Here is an 18828-nt window from a genome sequence, read left to right as displayed (position 1 = left end):
AGTGCTTGATTTCGTGACCGAGTGTGCCCATTATTCTAAGGTTTTTTTTTCCTTTGCACTGACTTTTGAGCTAAATGTTCTAAACTTAAACCACATAAAAAAAGTTGCTTTAATATGGCAACAACAGTGTTTATCGCTGAAATCTGGAGTCTATCACTCCCCGACGCACATCCTTTACGAAACGATACAACAAGTCAGAAGACACAAGATCATCTTAGGTCCAACACAGTTGGTTCCACTCGAGCCAGAACTAGTCTGATACTGGCGTGACACAACATATTATTTAACACACAACCTAAAATCACGTGGTCGACCTGGCTTGCTCTCTCGTGACTCCAGCAGTCTTGGGCATTTTCTTACTGGAGCTGTCTTCTAGTTCCTTGGCTTTGTAATAGTGAGGCGCTACCTCCAGTAGCCATTTGTTTTCGATCTCTATGATCTAGTAAGAAAGTATTCATTTCAGCTTCTGGTTAAATGCCAGCATGCTCCTGAAGGCGGCAAAGCTAGCTTGTTTCTTGGGATTGGAAACGTCAAACGTACTATAAAAGACTTACGGGAGATAGCTACTATGGGTTGGAAGCACGACTTTTCGAACAGTTATTGACGCAATGGTCTGACAAATCAGGGTTTTACCTAGGAAGGCAGGCTAATTTTGCCTCGTATTTTTCATGAGCTTCAAGAGATCGATCAACTTTTTTTCCGTTCGTTCCTGGTACTACAAGAAAAGCGCTTCAACCGACCAAAAGCGTCCGTTCAGTTTCAATTTCGTGCTCGTTAATAACTCTTACATCAAAAGGCTAAGATTTCCTAGCAAACCAAGATTTTTTATCAGATATGTTCCACTCCAATCGTTAGTATGTTGACCTTCCTTAATTTTCCGCACTGCACAGACCTATTTGCAGCAAAAAATATCTTGGATGTAAGAGAGAGATACACACATGATGTACACACATGATAACGATGATATAATTATCGCGTGATTCTTGGTGTTCAGATTCGGGAGCGGGACCTTCCCTACCTGTCTCATGAACTCCTTAGTGGTGAACACAAGCTCGTGGTAGATCACCCATCTGGGCTGGTCCTGGAACAGACTGCTGTTCGGGTGAATCATGACTGTCTGCAAAGAAGAACAATTAAAAAAAAAAGATAACAAGGGGTCTTGAGATTCCTGCTGTCTATACATGTATTTCACCACACTGAAAAGGTAATCCAGTCCATCACACGCTACCAATCTAATTCGTTAATACCACCCGTACCCATTCGTGGGGATAAAGAAAAAAAACATGGACGCCGTTGGGAAGTGATTTTCCCGCGCGCTGGTTGACCCCTGATCACTGATCCTTAAGCTAAGACATCAAGCGAACAGTAAACGACACGTCACCCATTCATGCTCTCTTCTCATGCGTCTCAGGAATTTCTACGAAAGTGAACTTACCTGCGTAATAAACTCCTGGCGTTAACAGCTTCTATACATCATTCCTAAATATATCCAAAGCAGACTATTTAAAAGTTAGTTAGTTAAGGCACTTTACCTGTTGATGTTTCACCGTCCGATACTGGCCACTTTTGCCTAGTCTGGCAGTGTGATAAAAGTAACCCGATGTGATCGCCTAAAAGGAAAGGATACGATGATTTACGACAGCAAAGATGTGTCGAGATATAAATGAGAAACGTCTCTCTCTTATCCTTACATGAAGCTCCACAAACACGCCCAAGATTGATAGCTTATTTGATAAAACTATATTTTACCCATAATCTACGATGCGCACGGTCGCAATCAGAAAGTTTGTATAAATTATTAAAAGTACATGACCTAACCGTACGTAAAATAATTTAACAAAGAAGTGAGCGGATTTTTCTTAGGCATTAATAGAAAAGCATTTGGAGGAAATCCATATAAAGTTGTCCAACAGAAATGATTTTGGAAAGACGTAGCTACAAGATTGTTTTTGCTATTCTTGTGCGACGTGCAAAACAAAACCTATCAAGAATACAAACTATTTTCAAGGTAGCAATGAAACTACGAGCGAGAAAGCAATCAACCAAGAGAAAATAAGGATGGCTAATGTTGAAGAAAATTAAACGAAAAATCAGATGCAAGTTACTCTAAAGGTTCAAAGGGTCAACTGATTTCATTGACCTCTTACCTTTCTAATAGGAACGGAGTCATTTGGGTTCGACGTAATTTCAATCTCTACTCTCTCCATCAGCCCCTCTAGCTGCTCCCTAACGTCTCGTGCTCTCTTCATAGAGCGATGCTGTATGAAATTCTCGTAGCACCACTGAGTAGAGTACCCAGTCTCCACCCACTGATCGTACACGTTCAACAATGTCAGATGATCACCGCCTGGACGAAAGAAGTTTACGCGCGCGTTGTCTGCGTGTACCACTTTATCCTTGGGACGGTAGAAAATGGCGTTGTTCACTGATAACATAGCAGTGATGGTAAGAATCTGTTCGACACATTTGTACCTGAAAGAGAATTGAAAATGACAATCTGGCTTAAGTCCTTATAACGCAGACTACGCGAACATTTGTGCAAATGTACCCAAGGTTTTCCAAGTTTGATTGTTTCCAATAGTCAAAATTTTTTTTCTCTTCCATTGAACTTTGACTGTCAGCCACCTTCAAAATGCTCACAATCAACATATCTAAAAGTTGTTCTTAGCGCAGTTTAACACAAGAGATTCAAATTGAAGTCAGATGAAATTTTAGCGCTCCATAGGGAAGTGACCAAGAAGTGGTGAGGGAAGCTTGTTTGGACTGATCTGCTCCGTGACCGCCGGAAAAGCTTGAGGTAAATTTTTGGAAAGCAACGATAAAAAGGTTGAGAAAAGCATATTTTAAGTTTTCCTACTTTTCTGATGCTATCAACATTTTAGACATTGTTGGTTCAACGGGAAATTCTGCCATGCGACGTCCAAGCTGAAAGAAAGAGAGAAACAAAGAAACATGGACAGTTAGAGAGTTTCAATTATTCGTTGAACGATCTTGTCTAGCCCCCCCTCACTTCTAAGCGTGATAGGTGCTTGAATTATCCTTATTAGAACGGAGAAAATTATCAATGTAGGGCTTAATCACCAACTTCTAATAACATAACTACACTGGTATCAGTTGCAGAAATTCTCTTTCCGATCCTGGAGCATATTCTTCACAGATGCAGGTAGTTTTAGAACAAGAAGAAATCTTCACTGTCACAAACCTTTGTAAGTTCCCCGTGATGGTTCAGTCCTCCCAGGGCGTACAGCTGCTCGAGAGCAATGATAAGGGTCTCAGCCGGAGGGGGGTCCATAAAATCAAAATGAATCAAATCGTTGATACCCAAGCTCTTCAGGAGTAAAACTACATTTCCCAAGTTAGTTCTCTGGATCTAAGGAAGGTGAAACAAAGCGATTTAAGACCCTCCCTTCCACAAAAAGACGAAGGCACATCGTGGTAGTTTAAACAGTTTGCATATTCCATATTCCCTGAATGTACAAATATGACCATGGCTTGGCCTCCGATACAATTATTATCTTTAATCATTACGGGTAAACATCCCCATCCCCCGACCCCACGTCCGCCATAAACCTGTCTTTTCTCAAAAATAAAAATCATCCGTGCATTTGGAAGACAACGTGATAGAATGCCTAATTATGAACATAAGGCTACGAATAAAACCCAGACTTCTTAATACACATCTTGATTTGGTTTTTCAGCTGAGATGATAATTAACAAATACTCACCGAAGTGGAGGTAGCCAACGGTGGATATTTACCGAGCCGTACACTTTCCACTGTTATGTTGCCGACAATGATTAGGGAGATTAAATTATTTAGTGACTAGATATACAATAATCTTTACAGCAGTACTTATCTTCAGCAACAGCTGATAAATTGAACGAATAGTATTACTTCGGGGATGGTGTTCTCCTCCAGCTCGTTCTTGTATGCCCAAGCTGTGAATAACCTGAAACACTTGCCTGCTGCCACGCGACCCGCACGACCTGCTCTTTGATTGGCTGACGCCTAGGAAACGTCATAACAGTTAGTGGGTTACTTAACCACCGCAAAATTCATCAAAACTTTGACGTTTTTGAGCCACTTTGGAGAGAAAGTTCTGAGACCAAGACTTACTTTTGAAATAGGTGTCACCACTAATGACTCCATTCCTGTGCGTGGATTGTAACTCTTCTGTTTACAAAATCCAGGATCAATAACATATATTATACCATCAATGGTTAGCGACGTCTCGGCGATATTGGTAGCTAAAACAACCTGTGAAAAAATGTTGCCAGAAATCTCTTTTACTTGTTTCGGAAATAGGGGTTGAAACGCTTAGAGATGAAGAAAAAAACACATTTTTTTAATAATCACCGTTCTTGTTTCGTGCAAAGGTTTATACTCAGTCTGAAAGCCTCCTAATTTAAAGAATGAAAAAATGAAAGAGTTCGTAAAATTCTGGAAAAACAAGAAGTCAAAGATATGTTCTGACACAGCACGACTAGTTTCGATCTGCTCAGGCATCATGACAAAAGAAAATGGTGGATGTAAAGCCAGGAGGATTCGTGAGATTCAGTGGGCGAGGGTGGTCCTTTCAGAATTCGCTTTTCAACCTTAGTCTTTCATAGAAAAAAAAAAATTAAGAAAATTAAAAATCATATTTACCTTTCTTCCCCCAGGAGGGGTGGGCTCGAATATCTTGGCTTGTAAGTCCGACGGTAGATTAGCGTAGATGGGCAGAATAATCAGCTCATTAATTTTAGAGCCCAGTTTGCGCGTGCGCTCCTGTAACAACTCCTGTGACGTCTCGATCTCTTCCTGGCCAGTCAAAAACACCAGGATGTCCCCCGGGGGTTGGGTCACATGAATCTGTAGCACAGTCACCACCGTAGCTTCCAGATAATCAGCTTCTGGAGCCTGGAAAATGAAAGATAGTAATTTACTAAATTACTTAATTTTCACGGGGAACGATGATTTTCAGAATAGATCTGACAAAGCATGTGGTTGATTTTTTACCCATCCGAAACTAACTGAACCAAAACAAAAGCGACGACAGGAGATAGCATAGCAAGTTTGCTCGTGATAGAAAATGACTGCTTGTATTCGTCACGAACGCCGCGGAGGGTCCTTGAAGAGGAATCAGATTTTGTTGTTTAAGAGTAAAACATCAATCCCAAGACGCCCAAGGGGTTATAAAAAGTTTCCCCTTAATAGAGAACTTCTCGTGATGGGGGAATGGAAAGGGGGAATTAGCAACAAAGATAAGATGAGAATTAATTATTGTACAAAAGCAGAAGCTTTAATTGTTTCTTAAAGAAAGTGTGTTTGAATATAAGCGTTCCAATTGAAGGACTCAAGGCATCTGGCTAAGCTTTGGCATGGTTAACATTCTTATACTAACATTTAAAACTAAAATGATCTAGTTTTCTAGAAGAAAAACTACACTGTGCCTCCTGGAAAACCTTGTTCATATTGATTCAAGTAAATAATCGGTATGGAAATAAACGCTATCTAGTCTTTAAAAAAGCCAGGCTATTGTCATTGATGTTTCACCAGAGAACAGTATACTCCATCTTAACTTAAGAAGTTCAGAAGATACACAGACAAGCTAAAATACGATTTTGTAGGAGAATGACAAAGAAATGGGATATGTTCCTTCACCTTTGTGTAATAAATATTCACAGGAAATCGTCGACCAGGAATTCTAAAGATGGGTGCATCATCAAAGAACTGGAAGGTAAAACGTACAAGGTATGTTATACTTAACAGTTTGGGTCACTTCCAAGGGAGGGAATTTCAAAGAAAAGTTTTGCCCACCTACCTCTCCCCTAACTCAACAACAGTCAGTTGATAACAAGTTAGGGTTAATGTTGGGTTAAGGGAGGGGTAGGTGGACAGTTGCCCAGATACTGATATTGATCCAGTTCTTTTTCGTTCTGGACAAATCCCTCTGTATAAGGCTACTACGTTGCAAAAAGGCTTTATCTCGAAATCGACACGTTAGGAGTAGGCTGTTAAAGGTAAATTGTAGCAGACACTTTCAAATATAAAGACTAGGCTTTCACACGATCTTCTCCTTCGAAAGATCAAATTGACGTTCGATAGAAAAAGCTGAAGAAAGACTTCATTCATTCATCACGAACAATGGACAATGAGAGAAACTTTAGGTCACCCATTAAGGTTCAACACTCGGGCTTTCCGATTTTGCCCTTCTCTACTACTGAGCCACGAACTCGTTCATGAGCCAAGCCACAAACTAGATTCATGTGGCAAGCGTCACTTGAACACCGCTAGGACCAGAAACGTCAAAGGCATCATGTTCGCGGATTTCAGAACGTTCGTCACTTACGAACCTAGTATTTAGTCTAGCTCATTACCAAGTTGTCTGACCGCGTAATCGGAAGGTATGAGAATCGATTCGCATTAGTCCCCTCGCGAATGTTTATCCTCTTGAGCTCCCCTAATCTTTCTTTGCTGGCCCGAGAAACGAAAAAAAAAAACCGGTCCTATGGGCTACTATGTGGTCGATAATTACGTTACTTATCAAGACATGCCTGAGAAAACTTGTCAGCATCCAAAGTCGCACTGGATATTAGAAGTTTAAGATCTTTTCGGAATCGAGCAATGTCCTTCACCAGGCCAAATAGCACATCAGTGTGGAGGGTTCGTTCGTGAGCTTCGTCGATAATAAGCACACTGCGAACAGAAACGTGACGCTAATTAAAGTAAAAGTTGATCTAGATATCACACACGTACAATTTTCATATCCGGCTGCAAAAAAAAACATCTAGAAAGTTGGTCACTTCTCCCTTTTCAAAACTACACAGAGAGCCTATCTTTCGAAAATTTTCTCCTAATGTGCTTTGCTTCCGACCATGGTCGGCGTCATTTTGAAAAGTGCTTAACGACCTGGCTCCCTATCTTTGGCGTAATAAAGTCACACTCCTCTAAGTTGCATCTCTCAGTGATCTTTTGGAACAAACAGGAGCTACACATGAAGGTACTCTTGACTAGGATAACGTTTTTGTTTTGGCGATAACCAAGCTTTGCGGTTTTACGGATGTTCGGCCTGGAAACTGGAAATTTCGGCGTTCGGAGCCGAAATGAGGCACATTCAATGACGATTTTCGTATGATTAGGTTTATTTCTTGGAATCTCAAACCGAAGTGAGAGTTCGTTTCTTATTAATTCTTTTAAAAGGGGGAGGGGGCGAGGATAGGAAGTTTCATATTTCTTAGAACATACTTATAACAACTTAGTTGCATCTAATCAAAGAAACTATCACAAAGTCATGTCGACTTGCTGAGAAACAAGTCGATGAGGACCCAAATACAACGAGAGTTGCGATATGATTGTACAGGAAAAGATTAAAGAGCTGGTCATTGAATTTACGACTACAATTGGTGAGAATAGATTTGCCGTTTTAAAGGGAAACCTCGCCGGCAAATAGCCATTGGCTAAAGTCACTGTACCTGTATGTAAGAGCAAGATAGTATGGGTAGATCTGTTAACAGTAATGTACAGTGTATATAAAGTATGATACGTTGTAACAAACCTGTATCCAGCCAGATCGGGTTCACCCAAGAACTCACGCAGCAACATTCCATCAGTCATGTACTAAAGATCCAATTTCAATAATTACAACTTAAGCTAGGCATTGATCTCTATGAAGCGTCGACAGTAATCCGCGATTGCATTGATTTTGCATAACTCCGCTCTGTAATTGGTCTAAAAACTCGCGCCACCCTTTCCACCAATCAAACGCGCAATTAAAACCAACCATGTCTCGGTTTTCCGCCTTGTACCGCGCTTTAGGCAGCTTGCTTGTTCTTGCTTTAAGCGCAAATCTCCTTCTTGCGATATTTTCCTTTGCTCTGATTGGCCTTTGGTTAAGGTTTTACGACAATCACTTTAAATCCACACTACATTAAGTAAGATGTTTACCTCCTCGCCGTACCATAACACCATTAATACGTAAACTGGAATTGCCACTGTCAAAAGAACACTTTCTCTGTAAATTGTTACAACAGATAAATCTATTTTGCTGTTTCTAACCTTTGTTTCGATGCGCTCCCCTTAGAAAGAAAACTGCAGGTCTTGGAACCCATGTATTGTAAGGTTACACATTTTGATAACAGCACGGTAGGTTAACTCTTTGACCTCTAAGAATGACCAGCATCTAATTTCTCCTTACAATATCACCCCTGAATCACACATTAAGGTCACGAGAATACGAGAAATGATCACCAAATAAAGACGCTCTTGATTTTCATACAAATTCTTCTTGCCAGCACCTTAAAAAATGTAAAGCGAACAGTATGGAGAATATGCATACTGATGTTAGAGTGTAAAGGGTTAAAAGTCTTACCTTTATTATGGTTCGCTCTGAACAGCAATCTTCGAAACGGATACTGTATCCAACCTGAAAAAGAGTTCAAGTCTTAAAACACAAAAAGAAAAATCCAATATCCAAGGCTGTGCTCTAGGAAAATTTTCAGGGCGCCCTTCGGGCGCCTAACCATGACAAGTAGGTCGCCCAGCCTTCCAGGTTGGTCGCCCGAATTGATTAATTAATTAATTAATTAATTTTGATCGAATGACTACAATTGCGAGCAAGTCGCCAAATATGGTGCTGATAAACATCTTGCATGCCACGGACGAAGCTAATTAAATAAACACAAATTTGTATAAAGGACGGTTTCGTTTTATTAATCACGAGCTCCACTATTGAAACCGTTGAAACACAAAAATTAAATATAAGCATCAACCACTCCAATAGAAAAATTAGATCTTCAACACATGCTTGTGCAAAAATCGTGCAGTTTCTCACGGGCAAGGAAAAAATAATTTTTCGTGCTAAACCATATGAAACAATATTACATAACACACGCGACAACTTTGAGCGTGAACAATTCTTGTTGTTGTCCTGCCGAATATTTTTTAGTTCTGCAAATGTCATCAAATTAGCAAGTTAAATTATAAAATGTTAGTTACAATCAGTTGCTTGTTTTATCGCGTCGTTCAATGGACAAGAAACCTGGGCCATGTACTATATTAACAAACCGGAAGAGAAACCGCCGAAGCGAAACAAGACCCATGACCTAACTTAATATTTAACCTAAATGTACAGATCACACAGGCTATTGATTGCACTGAGCTTTCAGCGCTTTTGCTTTTCGGGCTAACGGGAGCCGGGGAGCACGATGGAGTTTCTTTTTGTTTCGTTCCGTTCCGTTTCTATACGTTTGCTGGTTTCGTTTCGGGTTTTCACACAAGCCGAAATCTATGCGCCCGGACGGGCGACCGCTTTTCTTTTTCAGTCGCCCGAGACCAAATGTTAGTCGCCTGAGGCGACCGGGCGCCGCTAGAGCACAGCCTTGAATATCGGATATATGAGCATATCTTCTAGAAAAAGGACAAAATGTCCCTGAAGTACTTCAAAAACTTGAACTGATTTCTGCAACCATTTGGTAACCACTAAACGTAAATTTTGCTCATACTCTTTCCTTTTTAAGGCTCACAACATTTCACGCACACAACATTTCAACGCAAAATCTTGCAACATTGTTGGATCGTGTTGGGAGATGTTGTGAAGGAGCTGGCCAAACGCGCACAACAATTTGACTATTTTCAAACTTGGTCCAATAACATCAAACAAGCTGGCCAAACGTGCGCAACAAGTTGTGCGCAACATGTTACAAGATGTCGCGTTGAAATGTTACGTGCGTGTGGCCGGGCCTTTGCTGTTGAAACTTGTACCTCATTCCCTAATTTTGTACCCATCTCTTCAGATACTCTTGCTGCTACGCTCATTGCTGCGACTCGTCGAGGCTGTGTACAACCAATTTTCATCCTCCCCTTGGTAAAGCCCTAAAAGAAAAGATGCCAGGAACACAGTTAAAAAAATGTGTGGTGCATTCACCCTAAAAGATTCCCAATAGGTGAATTAATCTTCCTGATTCTATTAACCATGGATTGCCATTTAAGGAGGCAAAAGACTACTCAGTGGGCTGACAGAAATGAAAGATGCAATTATTTGCAGGCTACTGAAACAATAAACTTTGTCTTGCTCCCAAACTTTGGCCCCGTAAGGCAGATTGCAGTAACACCTGACTAGTGAATGGAAAGCACAAGATCCAATCAAATCAAAGCATGAATAAAGGGGGTAAGTTTCTAAAGAAACTGTGGTGCTGCGTCGGTGGGAGAGTATAACAGGGTAATTCAGTATTATCACCTGAGTTGATAACGTATATTGGCCACCGTTAAGAGTTTCAAAGCTGACGTATGAACATTAACTAGTGAACAGTTTTCACTTTAAAGAAGGGCTGACGCTCGAAACGTCAGCTTTCAAACTCTTAACGGTGGCCTATTTACGTTATTGACTCACTTGAGTCAAAGCATGAATCGTTTGCGCTTCATTCTTCCGCGATTTTTTAAAAAATCTGGTTCTCCTGAGGGGACCATTTCGTTTATTTGGCATATCCCGCGGGATAAAATAGGGTTTACTTCATTATTTTTTGATGTACTACCTGTTCAATATATCACACGTTATATAAGCATAGCCAGTTATGATGCAGTAAAGCACCGTAGCCACTTTTTCTTCCCCATCACTAACATGATGAAACACTGTAAAACTCCGTGACAATCACAAGGACACCTACACAAGAGTTGCAACCTCGCGTTACAGCTGCTCATAAACGTTCACATATGAAGATTTTTTAAAATTAAAAACACCAGAGCCTGTCTTAAATAGTGAGGAATGAACACTGGACATACTGCTTCATGAAGGTATTGCGGAATTTGAGTGGTCTTTCCTGAGCCTGTCTCTCCTTCAATGATAATAACCTACAATTAAAAACAATGACTCAAAATGAGTTCCTTAGACCTTTACAACCTAACATCAGTAAACATTTCCTAAGGTGCTGAAGGGGAGAACTTGTTTAACAATCACAAGCGTCTTGAGTTGGTGATAATTTTATCCTTTCACATGATCTTTATGTTTGATATAAGGGTGATATTGTAAGGACAAATTAGATGGAAGTCACCTCTAAGGGCTATTTTTATTTATTTAGCTTCGCCTAATTATCTCAGGCAGGGAGACCACTACAGCTTTAGCCAATTACAGAGGATCCCGCGTTAACAAGGCCAGACCCCCCCCCCCTCCAAATTCCCAGTAAACAGGCCAGACCACATCACAGTAATCTCGTGAGTGGGTTCTTTAACATCCCCTGCCTAACCAAAATTACTAATTAATAGAAGCAGGAGACGGGACCTACGGTTTATTCTTCCTTATCCAAGAAGACTAGAATGTCTATCCTTTTCTTGACATTATAGAAAGATAGCACATTCTCCTCAGTTATTTTAAGACCTTGAGTGTTGGTCTGGCTGGAGCTCGAACTCTCGACCTCCTGCACAACAGTCCAGCGCTCTAACCAATTGAGCTAACCAGGAGGCGGTCGGGCTAAAGGGTAAACATGGAAGAAAAATCTGGTTAAGCTATGTCAGCCTCTCTTGCATGATAATCGTGTAGAGAACTGATTTGATGCAAAAACAAGGTGAAATTTCTTCAGTTTTATTAGGTGTACAGAGGCCCAAAAGCTAACCATAGTTGGTACTCTCATTTGTTACCATGGAGAAAGGCATTTTGGTGAACGTAGAAAATGCATATCTGCCTACAAGATGACAAAAATTTCCTTCCAAATCAAACAGAAAGAATGGCCAGTCTTTAGAAACACTAAGTAGGCTGTCGTTCATAAACCTTACATTTGATAATAATAATAACAATAATAATTATAATACCAATACAAATAGCACCATTTAGCTAATCTTCCATAGCACCTTAAAATCATGATGCTAGGGTAAAAACTAAAATCTAAACCTACATGTACCAAGATAAATCTACAAAGCTAAAAAAACATATTTAAACCCATTTATCAAAAATAACATGTACAAGTGATATTAGCTTCTTTAAAAAGATAAGCCTTTAAATTCTTATTAAAACTACATGCAGCTGTTGATGGAGATTTTTTAATGCTAAGAGGCAATTTATTCCATAGCCCTGGTGCTGTGGTAATAACTGGATAATCCTTTACTGGTGCTAGGCACATTGCCCAAAAGTTGAAAAGAAAGAAACTATTGTCAAAGCAAAAGTACTGTACATTGTTAACATTTTCATTCTGACTTAAGAATCAGAAGAATAACCCCTCAAAGAAGCAAACCAAAATAATGAAGAAGAATAATGAAGAAGATCTTTGAAAGCTAAAACAAGAGTCTGTATCCTTCATTCATTACGTAATTACCTGATGTTCTCTGATGGCTTCAATAAGGCTTTCTCTATATGGGTAAACTGGTAAACTTTTTTTTGTCTGTAAATATTTAACAAAAGAGAGATGCCCAAAAAAAACTGCAATTGACAAGCACATTTCATTCAGTGACTCAGTCTGCCAGCCAGTGAGTCAGTCACTAAATTCATTTTAAAAGAGCATTCAATCAACAAACCAAACAAGACTACAAGATTTAAATTACCTCTTCAATTGTAAGTCTTTTCTTTTGATAGTCATTCATCTCTGGTTCCTGTAAATCCACCAAACAGTGACAAAGCTGATATTTTTCTTCTCTTTTTTTAACTACTGGTTAATAATATGTTATTCAAGATTAGAAGAATTGTACAGCTCTGCATGTAGATCTCACCTGCTTATCTTTTGTCCCTGGAATCTGTTCAGCCATTACAAAATTAATCTGATCTTCATCCACAACAAGATCATAATCCTTTTTCTGCATGGGCAGAAAATTTTAAAAAATAAATTAAAAAAAATTAAGAAGAAATTAAATTACATCACTGTTAGTCACTTTGCATAATAAATTTATTTTACATGTGCATAATTTGAAACACGCAGGCACTTCATGCCAGTAAAATGTAGATACAGTACACCTTTGCATTACACAAACCTCACTTTAACTATGTCTATCTCTACAGTCCCCTTGTATTGAAGCTTAGAAAATTAATGAGCCCCCCTCCCCTCCCCTCTCCATGATCTTAAGCATTACCCATTGAAGTCACTTACCTTGTTCTTGTCCTTGGCGTCTTTGGCGCCAAATTTCATAACAGCATAACCAAGCTTGTCTTCCTCCCACTTCTTCTGCTCGTAATTAGGTCCCAGTTCTTCCACTGCACTCTCATCATATTTGGCAGGTTTCTGATTTTCCTGTGGCATTTCATATCTCTGAACTTTTTCCAGTTCTCCAGCTTTGGCATGCTCTGCTGCCAAATGGTAAATTTTTTTCTTATATTCTCGTTCATGTTTTTCCCTTTTGCTGATCTGAGCATCCTCAAACAAGTACTCATCATCACGAATGTCCTCCTGGAGCATTTCGAGTTTGTCCACCCGCCGTTTTTTGACATAATCTCGGCGAGACTTTTTTCTCAAATCAGGAATCTGTAAAGATATACACAAAACTATGTAATTCATGAAATAAACCTTACATGAAATGAGATACAGATCACTTTTCCTTCAGCTGTGAACAAATTGAATATGGTAGCTCAAAATTTACTGTTAAACTCAGAGATGCTAACAATGAAAATGTTTTAAGGAATGTGTAAAACGGATAGATGTCTGCCAGCAAAACTATTGGTGAGCTCAGCATGTATTAGAAAATTCTATAAAAAAACAATAGTTAATATGTCATAGCTCTCACCATTTTCTTTCTATCCTCCTCATCCATTTTAAGTCTTTTAGCTGCCTCCTCAAAAGCCTTAAGAGTAAAAAGAGAAAAACTTAGACCTGTACACCTCAACATCAGTATGCTTATTCCTCATATGGTACTCTATACATTTCCAAGGAGATGACAAGGAGAATTTGGTGGTGATCATTTCCTTAATTCATGTGATCTTACTGTGTGATCCAGAGGTGATACTGTAAGGAGACATTAGATGCTAGTCACTCTTAGGGGTCAAACGATTACATATACAACTAGTACATATATTTCATAAACCACTAATGCACATTCCTGTGAAAAAAAAATTCACTTCTTTATGCATATGTTTTTTTTAAAACTAATGGCCAAAAGTCACCTCACAGATGAATGATATTTGGCCAAAAATTGGCCCTAATTTTAAAATTTCATTAATGGCAGTATCAGCTTTAAACAAATATTATTCAGCCGGAGGCTTTCCAAAATAAACTAGAGAGTTTGTAAGGTCCATGTCCCAGTGCCTCGTTGTAATGTCCATTATTTTACACTCAATTTCAAAATATTAAAATCCAGCTATAACAAAAACATTTGCTCAACAGCTGACAAAATGAAATCACAACATACAGATCTGCAAAAAATTTGAGGTATAGACTTAAAATACAAAGTATAGAAGAATCCAAATTCATTCATCAGCCAGTAAGGCTCAGACTGCAAAGTGAGTTGTACTAAACTTGCTCGCAAAAATAAACTTCAATGTGCACAAACACTACATGTGAAAACGTTCATCAAAGCAATCATACCCAGCCAGGGGTTTCAATAAAAGCTAGTTACTGGCTTAGTCACTTCTACTGGTTGTGATACCTCTCACCACCATTGGTTTTGCCTGCACTCCTGCCTGTTTGCATTTTTCCTTATAGTACAGGTGTCTAGCACACCATTGGCAGCCACTTTTGGTAAAAGTTACTGAAACCTCTGCCCCACAGTACTGTCCATTTCCAAGAAGCCCACAATGCCTTTAAAATTACAATAATTTGTTTTGTTCTTTCAAATGAAGCTCATTCTTACAAGAAAGGCTTTGCACTTGGCCTCTCTGTAATTGGATCTTGGAAGTGGACTTTCACTACAATGTCATGGTACTACTAAGATACCTTCTTGTCTGATCTCTCCATTATATTCCTGGTCTTCTCCTTATCACGTTTCTTCAGTCTATCAGCAAACGCATCCCTCTCTTCCAAGTCTTTTCGCCTTTCCTCTTCTTCCCTTTCCCATTCATCCGAGTCTGACTCATTACCAACATCCTTTGAAGCTCGTGTATCATCACCAAGAGAACCCTCATCAGAGCTGGATGATTCTGTTTTCCTTCGCAGATGCTTCCGTTTTCTATCCTTTTTAGATGCTTTGGCTTTACTCATTTCCTCTTCTTCGTCATCGTCATCAGACACCAATGAATAACCCTGAAACTTCTTTCTCTCTTCAAGAATGGCTCTTTCCTTCGCCCTGTACGGGTGTTCTACTGGCTGTGTCTTATGCGGTAGCTTCGACCACAGCTCTTGAGCAAAGGAAGCCATCTTGTTGTCTACTTCTGATACCTTCTGTACGAGAGATTCAACACTGGTGGAATTTTTGGCTAGTCCGATCAGGTATTCTACCGTGTACCTATCCGAGAAACCTAGAACATCGTGTAGTTTATCGGAAACCCACGTCGTTAACTCAGCCATGCTACCTCTTATAGCTAATTAGCGAGAAACTTCATAACAACACAACGAAATATAGGGTGACTGACACTTCAGACAACAAAGAACGTCCTCTGACGTTTACGTTTTTGTAAAACTGCATGCATTCAACAAGTCGGCCATCTTTACTTTTGACCTCGAATGGCACGCTGGGATCTACCAACCGCTGTTCAGTAAGACATGATCCTTGACGCGGAGCAAAATGGAGGCTGAGTTGAGGATTCGGAACGCGATCGAAACCGACGTGGAGGAGATTTACAGAATCCACACTGAAGCCATCAAAAAGAAGTGTTCTACTCGCTATGGCGCGGAAGATGTTTCTGCTTGGGTTGCTAGACAGGAAAAAGCGAAGTATCTACCTTTTATAGTAGCGAATGAAATCATAGTAGCAGAGATCGCTCAGAGCAGAAGAGTTGTGGGGTTTGGCCATCTAACTGCAGATACAGGAGCAGATTCTGACGAAACTGCTGATGGAAAAGCTATGCAGATCAGGGGACTCTTTGCTGATCCTGACTGCGGTGTTAAGGGGGTGGGAACCGTGCTGGTAAAGGAACTCGAGAACAGAGCAAAGGAATTTGGAGCCGTGCGCGTCAAGGTGAACTCTTCTCTAAATGCTGTTGAATTTTACAAGAAATGTGGTTTCTTCGCACTCGACATTACACGCCATCAGATATCAGAGCAATCTTGTCTGCAATGTCAAAAAATGATAAAATACTTGTGACCTCGGGAGCATGATGTTTGTGTGACTATTAACGTGACGGAAAAGGAAAGTCACTGAAATAGCTGCTTCTCTGTCCTCTTTGGCAAGACAATACCATTTCATGATTATGCCTTGATTTTCGAAGTTAACATTGTTGATTTTAAACCTCATCCATAGACATATGATCTAACAGTTTTCATCTCAGAATTTGTTAGTTTTGACAGCTAAAGTCAACATGAATATGAACAATTGTGCTCGGAGAATGAATTTTCATCATTTTCAAAGTTACCAGCTCCAGACCTCCGTCGAGTTGTTATCTCTATTTGGCTCATCTGAGACAACAGATATGGAGCTAGCGTATAGGTTATATGCCCTCCTTTCAGCGTGATTTGGAGCAGAAACGTATGTCCACTTTACTCTTTAAAATTAAAACAAATTTTTCATTTACTAAAAAATTGCAAACTTGAAGCCGGGACATTGCTAGCTCGATCCAGACGATTTGGCTTATATAAGACATCAGACATGCAACTAACGTATAGTTTATAGGCTTAGTTTAACTCTTAGGGTAATAAATGGTCACATCTTTTTTGGACTTTTTTTTTATATCAATCTACAAAACTATTTTCAAAACTAACGGTGCTTGCGGTACTGTTATAATCACTGTTTGCAACACAGACAATACTTACAAAGTTAACATCATTTGCAACACTAACATTAGTTAAGTACTAATAGCACTTGTTTGAATACTAATCTTATTTTACTAATTTTCTTTTTAAAAACCTATATACTTGCCTATACCTCCAGTTACTTTGCTTTAAATTGAATCGACCAAACACCATTGGTATCGCCTCAGACTGTATTGATAACTTGTGTTTCTATCTACAGTCATCTTGTGTTGGTGGTTTAACTCTCTAAATAAAGTTGTGCTTTTGAACGCCTTGAGGTGGACGACAGCGTCTCTCCATCTTGTAACAGCAAATCAACCAAATTTTTCCTTACTGGAGGAAACGAGGATACTTAAAGTAAACACGATACGACAAAGACATGCCGTAGGATCGAAATGCAGAAATCACTGTCAAGCGCAAACAAATTAGTGTATCAAAGTAGGACGCGTCATGCAACACAACCCATCGGCGAGCTCGCGCAACAAAAAGTTATTTTCTGCGCTTAATCTTCTTTTTCAAAAATGTAAACACCAAAGCAAAAACATGAACCCATTTTGTCGATAAGACGTAACATAAAATGGCTACAAATTGCGCATGCTCTGAACATGCCGGAGGCTCCTGCTCCCAAACGGAGTAGTGAAAATGTGCCGTGTTTGAAATTTTTCTAATTTAAAAAAGTTTCTGAAATGGGTGATCCTGAATTACCACTACCAGCTCCCAAACGGAGTAGTGAAAATGTGCCGTGTTTGAAATTTTTCTAATTTAAAAAAGTTTCTGAAATGGGTGATCCTGAATTACCACTACCAGCTCCACCGCTACTAAAGCGACAAAATGCCCTTTAGGGTTAAAAGCTCTTGGAAGCTTTGATTCCAAAGGGCCATGTTGACTGACATTCAGTCGACATTATGGGGAGGCCTTCCCCATGATCAAACACTGAAAAAGTTACCTTTGCCTAGTAACAATAATAGAATACAAAGGCATATAAAGCACGTGAACAGAAGTAGATAATGTCTAGCGTAAACACTATTTTTTTTGCTACCCTGTGTAGCAGTCGTTTTGTCCCCCAAAGGAAAAAGGCGAACTAAAAGCTTGTGAGACGCAGGCAAAGAGAACCCGCACGGGAACCAACCAGCGTTCAGCTGTTTTGCTCAAACACGACGAATGGACTGAGGGCACGCGAGTTGCTCTCTTTTACTGGCTGCCTCGTGTGTGACTTTTATTTCGTTTCGAAGAAACAAGTGTCAGAGTGACTTACAGACCTCATAACGTTTCTATTATAGAAAAACTGTGCAGGTGGATTTTTCCAATGAAAATCAAATCCTACACGGGTAGTGATAGAACCAAAGTGTTTGTTGAGTAAGATGAAGAAATAGATGAATATGTAACGAAGGTTTCAAAATCGAATGCTATTCCAGGTTGTGACATACGCACGTAATGCGTGTATTCTTCTAACAATAGCATAAACAATAACTTTCTAAGCCATTGTTTCGTAGCTCCGCCTAGACAAGTTAATGAGCTTAAGCTCCTTGAGAAGGAATGAGCGCGTAATCTTTGATCAAGCAAAGCTCTCCAGAATACCTTTCGCCGCTAATATTACGGATCTATAATTTTTTCGCTACTGCAAGTAAATGTCTCGAGAACAATCGGCGTTCTGCGCGATGAAATACAACTGTCTTAGACTCGAGATGATCTTGTGTCTTCTGACTTGTTGTTTCGTTTCGTAAAGAATGTGCGTCGGTGTAGTCGGAATTGTGGTGGAAAGAAGTCTAGAACAAGAGTATCAAATCAAAGACTATTTTGCTCTCAATGGAGAAAAGAATAGTAAACGTGTACAACAGAAAAACGGAGAAGTGAAGTTAAAACCACCATGAAGTTACTAAAGATCACGGCCCTGTTGTTCAAAGGGCAGATTACGCTTTCCAATGGCCGAATAGCCATCCAGCGGTTGTGCTAACAAAACGTATTGTGTTATCGACTGTAAAGCGTTATCCACCCTTCAACCAATAAAGCTCATTGTCTTCATACCAAGAGGGACTATTTAAGAGATATCTTAGGCT

At 39.7% G+C, this 18828-nt stretch overlaps 2 protein-coding genes across 2 annotated transcripts; one reads left to right on the top strand and one right to left on the bottom strand.

The window, feature by feature from the left end:
* Positions 1 to 95: 95 nt before the first annotated feature.
* On the bottom strand, positions 96 to 15536 carry LOC131799579 (pre-mRNA-splicing factor ATP-dependent RNA helicase DHX16). Its single transcript, XM_059117292.2, has 21 exons — positions 14822 to 15536; positions 13677 to 13733; positions 13046 to 13417; positions 12672 to 12755; positions 12507 to 12554; positions 12281 to 12346; positions 10758 to 10826; positions 9741 to 9851; positions 8350 to 8403; positions 7537 to 7598; positions 6536 to 6677; positions 5643 to 5711; positions 4647 to 4898; positions 4116 to 4256; positions 3894 to 4007; positions 3203 to 3370; positions 2858 to 2925; positions 2148 to 2472; positions 1533 to 1610; positions 1019 to 1117; positions 96 to 439 (listed from the first exon to the last, which is right to left on the bottom strand). The coding sequence occupies exons 1-21, from the start codon at positions 15389 to 15391 to the stop codon at positions 302 to 304; spliced, it is 3087 nt and encodes a 1028-aa protein (XP_058973275.2). The 5' UTR covers positions 15392 to 15536; the 3' UTR covers positions 96 to 301.
* A 69-nt stretch (positions 15537 to 15605) lies between these two features.
* On the top strand, positions 15606 to 17038 carry LOC131799529 (probable acyltransferase FabY). The gene has a single exon (XM_059117239.2). The coding sequence runs from the start codon at positions 15609 to 15611 to the stop codon at positions 16125 to 16127; it is 519 nt and encodes a 172-aa protein (XP_058973222.2). The 5' UTR covers positions 15606 to 15608; the 3' UTR covers positions 16128 to 17038.
* The last annotated feature ends 1790 nt before the right edge of the window (positions 17039 to 18828 follow it).

This window comes from Pocillopora verrucosa, chromosome 3 (genome assembly GCF_036669915.1).
Source record: "Pocillopora verrucosa isolate sample1 chromosome 3, ASM3666991v2, whole genome shotgun sequence".
Taxonomy (NCBI): Eukaryota; Metazoa; Cnidaria; class Anthozoa; order Scleractinia; family Pocilloporidae; genus Pocillopora; species Pocillopora verrucosa.
Note: the sequence above shows the minus strand (reverse complement) of the source record. Positions and strands in the feature narration are given on the sequence as shown.

Coding starts and splice junctions, on each gene's coding strand:
- LOC131799579 (XM_059117292.2), bottom strand. CDS start 15,391: ATGGCTGAGTTAACGACGTGGGTTTCCGATAAACTACACGATGTTCTA. Junction 12,756..13,045: donor ACGCCAAGGACAAGAACAAG/GTAAGTGACTTC, acceptor CTGCCCATGCAG/AAAAAGGATTATGATCTTGT. Junction 5,712..6,535: donor ATGCTGACAAGTTTTCTCAG/GCATGTCTTGAT, acceptor TTTACCTTCCAG/TTCTTTGATGATGCACCCAT.
- LOC131799529 (XM_059117239.2), top strand. CDS start 15,609: ATGGAGGCTGAGTTGAGGATTCGGAACGCGATCGAAACCGACGTGGAG.